Source organism: Tachysurus vachellii, chromosome 1 (genome assembly GCF_030014155.1).
Source record: "Tachysurus vachellii isolate PV-2020 chromosome 1, HZAU_Pvac_v1, whole genome shotgun sequence".
Classification (NCBI taxonomy): domain Eukaryota; kingdom Metazoa; phylum Chordata; class Actinopteri; order Siluriformes; family Bagridae; genus Tachysurus; species Tachysurus vachellii.
Window position 1 is genome coordinate 11,487,741 of NC_083460.1, and position 14,715 is coordinate 11,502,455.

Genomic DNA, 14,715 nt, shown 5'->3' on the forward strand with positions numbered 1-14,715 from the left:
ATCATTTATTTTTGGACGTAAGACATCGAATGGGGTCAAATTGATGGCAAGGATAATATTAGGGCTAATCAATGTAAAATGGTGTTATATGTTTATTAATACCAAAATTAAACCATGTGAATGATTCTTCTTCAAATTATAATACCAGTCTTTTAAAGTCACGGAGGGTTAGATCCTCTGAGCCCAGCGATGTTAACCTCCTAAAAATCAGCAGAGAACGTGAAGAACCCCTTCACTTGTAGCAGTCGTACGCGCCTCGGACTACAAAGATGCGTACGTCAGAAGAGTGCCACGTGACGTTCCGTGTTTCGCGCCTCTCCTACGGCTCCCTCCGGGTCGTGTGTCTTTTTCAGCACTAGTGGCGCGTAACGGAGGTGAAATTCAAGAGGCATGCTTCGTCGGGAGCGATCGCGTTTTGATCTCGGTCTTGTGTATAGCGTACGTCTTTATGTATTACGTCTTGGTAATGAATATTCGTGACACTGATCTTTGTCTACGGGTTCGACTCATTGTTTCTTGTGGCCGTGTGTGAGTTCTTATTTTTTCTTTGTTACGTATCAGTCTCGCGAATGTGGTGTGATATTGTGGTGTGATTTTCCCCTTAGCGCTGTCTCTCTGTTTATCTTTGCGTGTTGGGGGTTGTTTGACAGGCGTTGGCTTTCTGTCCTCAGCCGATACGCATCACGCATCTCTCCTCCATCAGGATCCTGGAATGACCAACCGCAAATAAAGGGGCTCACGCCCTCTTGCACGGATCATGGCATGCGCCTCATCATGCACTTGCACACGCTCGCCGCCGACGCTCTACAGCAGTGAACATGGGGCTCAGGTCGAGAAATGGCGCTAACGGCGCCCAGGACTCACGCGAGCGGCGGAAAGACGCCGTGGCCGGGGAGCTCGAGACATGCACAAGCCACGAGCGGGACGGCGCGCTACTGCTCGCCAGCTCGCCCAGGCAAGCGGAATTTAAACGAGGTTCGCAGAACTTTGGCCTTTTGGCCAAGACGCCTATCGGCTACACGCGGCCCGTGAAGAGGAACAACATCCGGAAGCGCCGCATCCAGAATCTCATCTACGATGCCCTAGAGAGACCGCGGGGATGGGCTCTTCTTTACCACGCATTTGTGTAAGCACTTCCAATGCCCGAAGCACACAAACATCAAACCTTTTTTCACCTTAAATCTAACTTGATCGAGCGAGAAGAGAGATAGTGTTACCATACGTGCACACCCGTACATAGTCTTGTGTACTTCTAGGTTTGCTGTGCATTAAACTGCTTAAATTACGCAAAGATTAGCCAAGTTACAGCTCCATATTCTGAAGGAATTCAGCACATTATAACTTCTATGTATCTACGTAGTAAATAGCTATATTGAACTTCTATATAAACCTATGTTGTAAATAGCTCCGTTGAACCATTAAGGGTTGTCCAAGAGGAAGAAACTGAAAAACTCGTTGTTCTAGATATAGTCTGTTTGTGTATGCACAGACTGGGTGGACATACTTAATAAAAAAATATATTATAAGCTAAAATGGAAAGTAAATGGCCTGACTTCTAAATATCATCTTAATAACTCAATCTACCGTACTGTACCTTAATTGCTGTCCATGGTGCTGAAATGAAAACCCGAGCAAGCGACCTTATATATATATGTATGTATAGAGAGAGAGAGAAAGAGAGAGAGAGTGATGAGCGAGAGGATGTCGATTAGTGATTGTTAATATGCTATAAAGCACAAAAGCATGAAAAGTAATTATGTAAGTGATCCTTTTAATAAATGCACCACACACACACACACACACACACACACACACACACACACACACACACACACACACAGACACACACACAGGGAGCCTAAATGTATGTTTGCTCTGGTTAATTAGAAGTGCTTCATTACAGAGGATCAGAGAGGAGATGATTTTAAGATGACTTGACCACATGACTTTTTTCCATTGCTGCAGAGTCAAATCTTTATGCTTCCTAGCCAATCTAAGCCTTTTTTCAGTTAGTCTCTCTGATAAGTGGTATTCTAAAGGCTACACAGCTGTTAAGTCCCAGTCCCTTGAGTTCCCTTTACAGAGTTTGTGTGGAAATGCTCTTACTTTCTCTATTAAACATAACTTTGGACTTCTACGATTGTATTGTTACGATTTGATTTAGGACCTTTAATGCATTGGACCATTCATAACCCAATTTTGGTAGTTTCAGCAATCTCCTTAGTTGTTTTCTTTGCTTGTTGAAGGCCAATAATTTGACCTCTCTGAACCAGAGTAACATTTTTTGTTTCCAGTTGAAACATATTAATCACTGCAGTAAATATCCACTGAAATCCTTTTTTTTTTTTTTTTCATAGCTAGATCCAGGTGATGAGCTTTTTCTGGGCAGGCAGTATATATAAAAACAACTTAAATGAATTATGCAACTCATGTTGCATGATAGGGAGAGTGGGATAGGGGATTAAATACTACTACTACTACTACTACTACGACTACTACTACTACTACTACTACTACTACTACTACTACTACTACTAATAATAATAATAATAATAATAATAATAATAATAATAATCTGAACAAACATCAAAATTAGCTTAATGCAATATAATTTACAATAATGTTTATATTTCTATCTATTATGTACCAACAGTAATGTTTTAGCTTGGTTACCATTTTTTTGCCCACTGGAGACTAAAGTTCCATAAACTCTAACATGTATTTATGCAGAATTTCAAATAACTTTATCTACTAGTCACTCTCCCTATGGTGTGTTTATGACATAGAAAAAAAAAACGTGTGCACATACACAGTTATTTTTTAAAAATTAAAGCAATATTCACAAACCAGGTGAGAAAAATTAGCACCTTCCAGAATTATTAGTTTGTGACAATAAATGTTTTATTGTTTTATATATAAATATAAAACAATAAATGTTAACAAAAAACTTTTTTTTTTTTTATCTCATTTTTTATACAACTGAGCAATTGAAGGTTAAGGACCTTGTTCAAGGGCCCAGCAGTGCCCTTGGTGGACACTTGTTGGACCTGGGATTCAACCTCATGGCTTTCCAATCAGCAGTCCTTCGCGGCAACCACTAAGCCACCACATCCCAATACATCCCTTATTACAGCAGCAGAATGAATTCAAATGTCTAAAGAAAGTTTAAATTCAGAATCAGTATCAGGTTTAGTGCCAGGTACTGTAGGATCTACATGTACAGGAATTTGTCTTGGTGTGTTGGTGCATATTAATAATAGACAAGAAGCATAAATATAAGAAACAAAGGTTCTAAAAATAAAAAATATAATAATAATAATAATAATAATAATAATAATAATAATAATAATAAGAATAAGAATAATAAAGATTTACAAAAAAACAAGCAATTGGATGTAAACAAAAATAGAGAAATGAATTATACACTAATGCAGGATGTGCATAGTGGTCAGTGTGAGAAACAGACAGATATGTGATAAATCCATATTGATTGTTTCCCTTATATTCATGAGCTCTTCTCTGGTCAATACTAAAAAACACGTTTTAAAAGACATAACATAACAAAACAAAGCACACCAACACACAGAGGCAGCCACCTGCGGTGCTATCTTGGGTGATGTCTAGCAATTTCTAGAGGAATGCACACAACCAACACAAAACACACCGCTCACACAACAAAGCACTTGATAGGGGGGGGGGGAATGGAATGTTGTTATGGAATGTTTTAGATGGGCCAAGTCAATCACCCTGTCCTGAAGAGGAGATGTTAGTATTTTCGGGTTCAAAGCCTGAGCACTGCTGCCGCTATCACTAAGCTAAATTCAGGGAAGAGATTGCCAAAGAACCATGCAGAGACAGAAGAAATGTGTAATATTCAGTGTTATCTATTGGTAAACAAAAGATGACATGGCACAGACATGGTGGTTGAGGTGTTCACTGGCAGTTGGGCAGGTTTTTTATGAAAAAAAAAAATCTAACCCATTTTTTGATCTCAAACACAAATTGGCCTTGCTCTTCCAATAATTTAATAGAGGATTATATACTGTCTTACAATCTAGAAGGTAGGAATTCTTCACGCTTCATAAAAATCTGTGTATGTACACACTACTGTTTATTTAATAAGAGTGCCTAGTGGGATAAAGCAGTTACTAATGAGGAATGAATGAATGAATGAATGAATGAATGAATGAATGAATGAATGAATGAAATGAAAACTGTTATGGTGAGACCGTTGTATCATACAGATAGCAGTGACAGTACTCTAGTGAAATACGTGATAGATTAGATTAGATTAGTTTCCACTTTATTGTCATTACACATGTACAAGTACAAGTCAACAAAATGCAGTTTGGCACCTAACCAGAAGTGCAGGATAATGTATGTTATTTCCAAGCACTAATAATAATATTGTACTGTTGTGAAATGGGCTAATTACAAGCACCCTAAGTGCAAACATACCAAGTCAACACAGGCATACATTAAGAGTCTATAATTACAGTTGGGAACTTCTTTGCTTTTCCAATTTAAAATGACATTACCTAGCATTCTCACAAGCACATGGTGATTCCTTATTTATTGCAGCAGTATGTTGTGTCAAGAATAGAGAATGAATACAACATGTACCCAAAAACAGCTTGGGATATGTGTCTGTATGCCTAAAGTTACACATAGTCTGTTCATAGTCTGTTCTGGACATGTTTTTAATCAGAAATGTGATACACTTCATCCGACTCTAAGTGCCTTATACTTTGATGCCCCATGTCTCTCTCTCTCTCTCTCTCTCTCTCTCTCTCTCTCTCTCTCTCTCTCTCTCTCTCTCTCTCTCTCTCTCTCTCTCTCTCTCTCTCTCTCTCTCTCTCTCTCTCATACACACACACACACACACACACACACACACACACACACACACACACACACACACACACACACAGTAGTTGTTCATGCTTCTTAAGTCCAGTCATGTGACATGTTGCCACGGTAACATTTCCACTTGGAGTGGAGGAGGGCTGTTCCAGTGCCCTTTGACAAACATACATGGGCATAAGGACACATAAAATTGAGATGCTTATGAATTTGTGTCTCTGCACTGTGTGCTACTAAAGCATGTGTGTGTGTTTGATTTTTTGCTTTGGAAGGATGGTACAGTTATATGCAGTAAAGTGTCGTCTGTTGCTGAGCAACTATTCCAAATTAGATCTACCACTAAAAGATATTAAAATTATTCAACCTACAAGACATGCAAATGTGTCTCTGGTGATGTAGGGATAGAATGGATATATGCCTAATATTTCAATATTTTTTCAATGTATGTGTCTAAGTGAGGTATGTAATTTCTGTCCAAACTCAGGTATGCTTTGTAGCTTAAACCCATAAATTCTTGCAGTATGTGGCATACTAAACGAAGGATACTAATATATCTTAAACTAAGCCTTTAGAGTATGATTATATCATTGTGCATCCTGATTATGATGTCATTGTATGTTTTGTTTGTATGCGTTTAGAGCCCAGGCTATCAGGCCATAGACACACACATACACACATACACACACATAGAGCAAGAGAGAGAGAGAGAGAGAGAGAGAGAGAGAGAGAGAGAGAGAGAGAGAGAGAGATGCAACATTCTTCTGCCTGTGTATATAAATGCTACTTCAGCCTTGTTTTTCAGTGTTACCATAGAAACTATGCAGGGGTACAGTATCTGCATTAAGTGTAGTTAGTATGAGCTGTTATACTGTAATAGAAGCTTTCACACTGAATGGGACATGTTATTAAATTTCACAACCCACTTGATAAGTCTACTAGACAAGAACAAACATATCACTCACACACACACACACAAAGTGAGTGATTGCAGAGGGAGAGGTGAGAGCAAAGAAATAAATCAACAGACAGCAGCAGTTATAAATAAGCAGATATTAAGATTGTATTAAAATATGTCTGTTCATTTCTTTATATTTTGTTTCTTTTTATTTATAAAATCTGACAATTACAAGATCTTTCAAATGTAAAATAATTTTACAGACTGAAATAAATGTATTAGAAATAATATATCATTTTTAAATGTACATAATACTTAATTTAAGGCATTTTTTAAGCCACATGTGGGCACAGGGAGCCATTTCAGAATCTGTCATACTTACAGCCACTATAGTAAAAAAATAGATAAGAACTTGCTTAAGCGGTCTTTGAGACAGCAGTTATAGAAAATCATGGAAAGCTGATTCATGGAAAATGAAGAAGCAACAATTTGTAAAGATGAATCAGTGATGAATGAATCAGTAAGAAATACGATAATAAGTTATTGGCAATATCATTGAAAATTTCAAATTTGAGAGGAGTTAAATTGCTAATTCTAACAAAGATTTTCAGTTGCTTTAAACCTAGAATGAATAAAGAAAACAAATCCAACATATCTTACTCTACACATAATTGTCTGTCAGTAAAATATTTCACCACATTACTTTCAGAAAACAAGCAGCTAAAGACTATTCAAATCAGGAATTTCTACTGAACCTGATCAACCATTCAACAGTCTTTACACCAAACTGTTATTGTGCATTAAAAATCTGGGATGCTTGGTTTGAGTAAACAATCTGATTTCTAAAGCTTAGTAATAGTATGCTTAGTCATGTCTAGAGGTCCGGACAGCTGAGTCACTGGCTATTTTCAAACGACGGTTGAAGACCTACTTATTCAGGAAACACTTCAACTAGCACTTCTTTCCCTATTTTTTGCATTTAAAAAAAAACAAACAAAAAAAAACACAACAACTTTGAAACTTTTTCATTGTAACTTTTAACAATGTTTTAAACTCATGGTATCTTAAGTATGTAACCTAGTGAACCAGCATTAATGTATCCAATGCTAGAGATTTAAGCACTTCTGTACGTTGCTCTGGATATAAGGGCGTCTGCCAAATGCTGTAAATGTAATGTAATGTAATCAAACTTAGACAAGGCTTGCAACTGTTCGAACAAGAAATAAAAATAAAAAAGCTTAGGTGTTAAAAACTACCACATTTTATCATATATAAATACATACTTTGCAATGTCTAATAATGCGATTATCATGAACTAATTATCAACAGTAAAAATAGTTATCTGCAAATTCCAAATAGAAATTAAGATACAGTTACAGTGGTTTGAAAAAGTGTTTGCCACCTTCTTGATTTTGTCTTTAATAATAAAAACCTTCATTTATAAACTGCAGGTTGTGTTTACTTTTGTTATCTTTGATTAATATTTCAATTTGTTTGATGATCTGAAACATTAAAGTGTTACAAACGTGCAAAAAAATTAAATCAGGAAAGGGGCCAACACTTTCATACCACTCTATTGTATATGCTAAGACATATTTAAACCTTTCTGCACATACAATCACACACAGTTGTAAGTTGCAGTTCCAGGAAATCATCTGAAACATATACAGGTGCTTTTAGCTTTCACCTCTTTAATAACATCTAATGGTACCTTAAGTGCTTAAGAGCTTTTTTCCAAGCTAAATGGTCTGCGAGAGAGAGAGAGAGAGAGAGAGAGAGAGAGAGAGAGAGAGAGAGAAAGAGAGAGAGATGTTCATCACATGCAAATCCTTATTTATTATTTCAAAACATTCACCCTAAAGTACAAACTACGTGTTGCACAGAACAACAAGGGGACTATGAACACTGGTGAAGACTTAAAGTCGTAGCTTAGAGTTGCTGTATTGTCAAAGAAAATTGACAAAGAGAGTGTTAGAATGCAAATTCTAATAATAACTTTAATTAACTTGAATAATTTAAATTCAAATTCACGGTGGCTTAGTGGTTAGCACATTCGCCTCACACCTCCAGGGTTGGGGGTTCGATTCCCGCCTCCGCCTTGTGTGTGTGGAGTTTGCATGTTCTCCCCGTGCCTCGGGGTTTCCTCCGGGTACTCCGGTTTCTTCCCCCGGTCCAAAGACATGCATGGTAGGTTGATTGGCATCTCTGGAAAATTGTCCGTAGTGTGTGATTGCGTGAGTGAATGAGTGTGTGTGCCCTGTGATGGGTTGGCACTCCGTCTAGGGTGTATCCTGCCTTGATGCCCCATGAGATGCCCCGTGACCCGAGGTAGTTCGGATAAGCGGTAGAAAATGAATGAATGAATGAATTTAAATTCAAGTTAATTAAAGTTAATTCTGGAGAAAGAATTTTTTTCTAGCTACTATACTGTATTCTCTTTTCACTATGACAACACACTGTGAGTAACAAATTTACACAAATTTACAAGAAAATCATAAACGAGGTGCTACTCTGCTAGATGCTGGATGCCTTTGATGAGTTCTTTTACAGATATGTTTAACTATAAACAAATATACTGTATCTAACAGGGTGGTGTAGTAATTTTGACTTTAAAAATAAATAAATATGTAGAATTATATATAAAATATAAATTCATTTATTAAAATACATATTTTTCTGGGTAAATTCTTTTATATTAAGGTTCCCTTAAAAAATATGCAATAATAAATATACTCTATGGCCAAAAGATCGTGGACTTACTAACACATCCATGTGTGCTTTCTGCACATTCCATTTTAGATTTTGTCCTTTTGTTGTTATAATAGCCTCTGTGTCTCGGGAAGGCTTTCCACTAGATTTGCTAGGTAGCTGTGGAGATTTGCCCATTTAGTCATAGAAGTACTAGTGAGGTACTAATGTCAGATGAGAAGATGGACAGTAGCCAATCAGAGGTGACTGTGTACTTGTGTATACAATACAGGGCTGGTTTTACTTTCCTCCAAGTGTGTTTCACTGCCCTGTGATCAGCATTTTGAACAGATGCGGTGGTTTGCACCATATGTATTGGAGGAAGCATATTATTTTAGCCATCACCCTTTTCAGCTGGCATCTGGAATGTGATAGGGTAAAGAAAAAAAGTTTAAAAAAGAAAACAACCTTTTATCCTGATTATTTATTTTTCCCCTTTGACATTTAAAATGAAAAAGTCAATTTCTGTATTTATTTAATTAGTGCCCAATCTAGCCACAGGGGTTGCAAGCCAGTATAGGTTTCGGTCCCAGGCCCGAATAAATAGAGAGGGAAGGGCATCAGGCGTAAAACTTGCCAATTTTAATCATGCAAATTGTCAGTGGGAATTCCATACCTGATTGGTCGAGGTTGCTGGAGGAAATTGTACTACTGTTGGTCGAGGAAGGAAAGGTGGGAGAAGGGTTCGTAGACAGAGAGAGAAGAGGAAAGGCAGGAGTATAGGTCTGAGAATAGGGACTTTTAACATTGGTACAATGACAGGGAAAGGTAAAGAGCTGGCGGACATGATGGAGAGTTTTTTGTGTGTGCAGGAGACCAGGTGGAAGTGGAGCAAAGTATGTGGTATTGGAGGGGGATACAAACTGATTTATTATGGTGTGGACAGGAAGAGAAATGGGGTCGGAGTGAACCTGAAGAATGAGTTTGTGAGGAATGTTTTAGACGTGAAAAGAGTGTCAGACAGGGTAATCAGTTTGAAGTTAGAAATTGAAGGGGTGATGTTGAATGTGGTCAGTGGCTATGCTCCAAAAGTAGGCTGTGAGTTAGAAGAGAAGGTCAGATTCTGGATTGAGTTAGATTAAGCGATAGTGAGTATTTCCAGATGGGAGAGAGTATCGATTGGAGCAGACTTCAACGGGCATGTTGGTCAGGGGAACAGAGGTGAGGAGGCGATGGGCAGGTTTGGTGTTAAGGACAGGAACCTAGAAGGACAGATGGTGGTGGAATTTTCTAAGCGGATGAAAATGTCTGTATTTAACACTTATTTCCAGAAGAGGAAGAAACATAGACTTTACATATAAAAGTGGAGGTAGAAGTAAGAAGGTAAATTACATTATCTGTAAAAGAGGCATTCTGAGAGGGATTAGAGACTGCAAGGTAGTGGTAAGAGACAGTGTATTCAGACAGCATCGTATGGTGGTGTAAGATGTCTCTGGTGGTCAGGAAGAAGAGGAGAGGAAAGATAAAAATTCTTTTTGTCTTCTTAGTGGTGGAATGTTGTAAGGAGTTCAGACAGAAGCTTAGTCAGGCTTTGGGTGGTCAGGGAAGAGCTTTCAGATGACTGGTTAACTACAGCAGAAGTAATCAGGGAGACAGGGAGGAGGGTTCTAGGTGTGTCCTAGGTGGAATGAGGAAGTACAGGACAGCATAGGAAGAGGCTAGCTAAACAGAAGTGAGACTTAGAATGGACCAAAGAAATTAGGCAGGATAAAGCCAAACAGAAAGCATAAAATGAGTTGTATGCCAGGTTAGACACAAGGGAAGGAGAGAAGGACTTGTACATATTATTGAGACAGAGACATAGAGATGGGAAGGCTCTGCAACAGATAAGAGTGATTAAAGATATTGATGGAAAGGTGCTAACAGCTGAGGAGAGGGTGTAGAGCAGATGGAAGGAGTATTTTGAGGAGCTGATGAATGAGAGGGGAAAAAATGAGAGGGAAAAAAGTGAGGAAGAGATATGAAAAGATATGAAAGGCTGAGGTGAGGAAGGCTCTAAGGTTAATCAAAAGTGGAAATGCTGTTGGTCCAGATGAAATACCTGTGAGGTGTGGAAGTGTCTAGGAGATACAGCAGTGAAGTTTCTATCTAGATTATTTAACAGGATTTTAGAAAGTGAGAAGATGGAAGAAGTGTTCTGAGAAGTTTTCTAGTGCCGATCTTTAAGAATAAGGGTGATGTGCAGAGTTGTAGAAACTACAAAGGTATAAAGTTGATGAGACACACAATGAAGCTATAATAAAAGAGAATGGGAAGCTAGGCTAAGAAAGGAAGTGGGTATTTGTGAGCAGCAGTATGGCTTCATGCCCAGAAAGATGACTATTGATGCAATTTTTGCTCTGAGATTGTTAATGGAGAAGTACAGAAATGGTCAGAAGGAGCTGCACTGTGATTTTATGGATTTATAGTGAAGTGTATGATAGGGTGCTGAGAGAGGAGCTATGGAACTGTATGAGGATGTCAGGTGTGGCAGTGAAGTACATCAGAGTAGTTCAGAATATGTATGACAGCAGTGCTGTAGGTCAGACAGAGGAGTTCAAGGTGTAGGTGGGGCTATATCAAGGATCGGATTTAAGTCCCTTTTTGTTTGCTATGGTGATGGACAGGTTGACAGATGAAGTCAGACAGGAATCTCCATGGACAATGATGTTTGCAGATGACATTGTGATCTGTAGTGAGAGTAGAAAGAAGGTGGAGGAACACCTGGAATGGTGGAAGCCGGCTCTGGAAAGAAGAATAATGAAAGTAAGACAGAATACATGTGTTTGAACGAGAGGGAAAGAGGTAAAACAGTGAGGTTACAGGGGGCTGAGGTCAAGAAGGTGCTGGAATCCAGTGCAGCGGCGTGTGTTTAAAAGAGGTGAAGAGGCAAATGTAGGCGGGTTGAAATGGGTGGAGAAAAGTGTTAGGAGTGTTGTGTGACAGAAAAGTCTCAGCAAGAAGCAACAGAAAGGTGAACAAGACAGTAGACCAGCTATAGGTTATTGTATGGGTTAAAGACTGTAGCAGTGAGGAAAATACATGAGGCAGAGATGGAGGAGTTGTTGAGATTCTCTTTAGGAGTGACAAGGATGGACAGGATTAGGAACGAGCACATTAGAAGGACAGCTCAGGTTGACTGTTTTGGGGACAAGATCAGAGAAGCTAGATTGAGATGGTTTGGCCATGTACAGAGGCAGAAGGATGTTGGAGATGGAGCTGCCAGGTAAGAGGTCAGGAGGATGGCCAAAGAGGAGATACATAGATGTGATAAAGCATGTGAAATTAATTGGTGTGAGAGTAGATAATGCAGAGGAAAGAGTTGATTCAGAGGAAAGGTGTAAACAGATGATTCCCATAACGGGAAAAGCCGAAAGTAGAAGGAGAAGCTTTTATTTAGTGCCCCAAATCTATTTCTGTATTCATATTTGTATTAACTGAAAGTGGATGCAGTTTACACCAGATGGCTTTTCATTGTTTTATGTTAACAATACTCCTAATTTATATTGATTTTATTCCTAGACCACAGTGCATTGCTATTTTGTAATTCAGAAGATAAATGTTTCTTTTTCTTCGTTGTTTGCATATTTTTATGTTTATTTGTCTGTTTGTTCTTGCACATGAACATTAAAGTGGCTTTTCTAACATTTGTGATCACATTCTATTACCCTAATGCACAATCATCCAATCACGTTAATTGTCTGTGAAAGGTAATGTGCATTTAGCAAATGAATGCAACAGCAACACCAGTAGTTAGAGATCACTGCTTGAGATAGGTATGTAAGGTCTTGTAAGCTAATCCTGCATGAGAACAACAACCATGAGACATAGATGTGGCAGACCCATGCATACTTATAAATGGTACGACAGTTTTCTGTCTTTTGCTGCCGTATGTAAGTGCACAAAGTATGATGCACATTTTGTTGTGCAAATGTGTTGTGTTCATCAGTTAAGTGCTGCCATGTTAAAGGTAGGGTCTCCGATTTTTGAGAAACGCTTCAGAAAACTGAGTCAGGCCGAAAAGTAAACAAAAATCAAAACAAATGTGTATCCGATGAGCAGAAAGGGGCGGGTCTTGTCAATATGTCCTGAGAGAGTGTTCAGTGTGCATGTGTGACATTAGCAGAAAGCGGTATTAACATTGACATGGAGGATAAAAACAAAGAAAGAAAGCGAAGAAAGGCTTACGATAAGGCAAGAAGTAGGACCCGTGTTAATATAGGATCAGCTTTCAAGCGTTGGAGAGAACTGAAGGAGCAGGAAGTTGCTTTTTTCCTTCTCGATAGGTGAGTAACGTTGGTTTTGCTTTGTTTCACAGAACTAATATATGCCGTCCTTTGCATGATTATGCTTGTGTGTCATTTTTGCTTGTTTGTTTATCTGCAGTCTTATTGTTATTCCCTTCAGCTATGATAAAGACACATTTATTTCCATTAGTTGCCTGGGTTACGTATGTATGTGTGGGCGGAACTATCAATACAGGGGTGGGACCCATTTGGGTTAGGGGCGTGTTTGTTTTGGTGATTTTATATGTCAACATTGGCTTTCAAAAATCGGAGACCCTACCTTTACAATTTTGGCAGGTCATTTGTTGTTCATTACATATGTCTAGTCAGATGAGTAGGATTTGCCTCTGTGTTATAAAGTGTCTCATCTGTACTTGTAAAGAGAGGGTCACTGCAGTATGACATGATTTGTGTCCAGTCTCCAGTCACATCAGCATTATTTGCCTATAACCCGTGTGTGTCTGTGTGTATGTTGATGTGACATTGTGCTGATTCTTCATTTCTTTATTGTATATTTGGTGCAAATTTCATGTTAGCAAATCTCTCAGGAATTTCAGCTCTCTTACCCTGTTGTGTTGAACACTTCTGTGTCTTATGAAAGACTGAAAGACAGAGACTCTGATTCAGAGTAGAAGGGGTGTAAAGTGTGAGGTACTTAGTAAAATGAGGAAATAATTTTTACTTGCTCATTTCAGATTGAGAGAACGGCTCCCTCATCTGGTGTCTCTTTGGGGTCTGTCAGAAATAGTATTTCACATGCAAATTAATCACATATCTTCTGAAGGACTATGAAGTATATATATATAATATATATATATTATATATATATATATATATATATATATTATATATATATATATATATATATATATATATATATATATATATATATATATATATATATATATATATATATATATATAATATATATATATATATATATATATATATATATATTATATATAATATATATATATCCAATATATCCCAGGCTCTGAAAATGGGAGAAAAGCAAATGAAGTGGGCCATCAACATCCTGCCAATAAAGAACAGGTTGATGCTTTATCGTTTACAGTTCGATACTGTACTGTAGCTTGCCTGGTATTCTGGGAAAATTTAAAGTGCTTTTATATTGTACTGTATCAAATGACTTTACTCTGACTATATAATGACTATATTATAATAACATAGTAAATCTTCAGTATCTTTGAATCTACTAAACTTGAACTTGAAACAGCAAAAAACCTCTTGTGGCAAATATTTTTATTTAGTATTCCTGATGAAATGGCATAACCAGTTTTTAGTGAACTTTAGTGAAAAATACATATTACTAGTTTAGCCTAGCTGGCCCTAAAGTTTGCTAGCTAGTCTAAAACACTTTAATAGATAAAAAATATTATTGTTATTTTGCAACATTTTATTTTAACAGCTTCTTATTTGTTGATCTGTGGTTTACATATGGAACATTGGTCCTGCAACAAAGATTAGGATCTCCACAGTGGTTTCTCTCTGGAACTAGTGGACATTTGCATGTGCTCTGGCTAAGTACTAATAGCAGTTGTCATGTTATGACCATGATTTGACAAGTGAAGCCTATAAAAGGCCCCTGCTTTATCACGCTTGTCCTTGCTTGTTCATCCTTATTAACTCAAGGGCTTAACACCCAGGTGGCTTCCACTTATTTATAGCACAATGGGTTCATATGTAACTTACCAATCTATGTCCTTACATTTTTTACTGACAGCTTTTCCTTCCAGAACTAGTAGAAATTGTTTGTATCACTCCATTATGCATTGCCCCAGACTGTGCAAGTAATGACTGTGATTCTTATTCAGGGATTCATTCAAGTACTGATACAATTCACATTATAGAAGTATGTTTCAAGTTCTAATACTGTTTTGTGTAAGCATAATAGTTACTTACATAGGGGAGAGCTTGTACAAT

The 14,715-nt window shown here is 37.8% G+C and overlaps 1 protein-coding gene across 1 annotated transcript in view; it reads left to right on the plus strand.

Moving 5' to 3' along the window:
- The first annotated feature begins 341 nt into the window (after positions 1–341).
- The window catches only part of kcnq3 (potassium voltage-gated channel, KQT-like subfamily, member 3), a 38,383-nt gene continuing 24,009 nt past the window's right edge, over positions 342–14,715 (plus strand). Inside the window, exons 1-2 of the mRNA XM_060872306.1 lie at positions 342–528; positions 672–1,126. Of these exons, the coding sequence (XP_060728289.1) occupies positions 819–1,126 (308 nt within the window). The 5' untranslated portion in view covers positions 342–528; positions 672–818. The remainder of the gene's footprint in view (positions 529–671; positions 1,127–14,715) is intronic.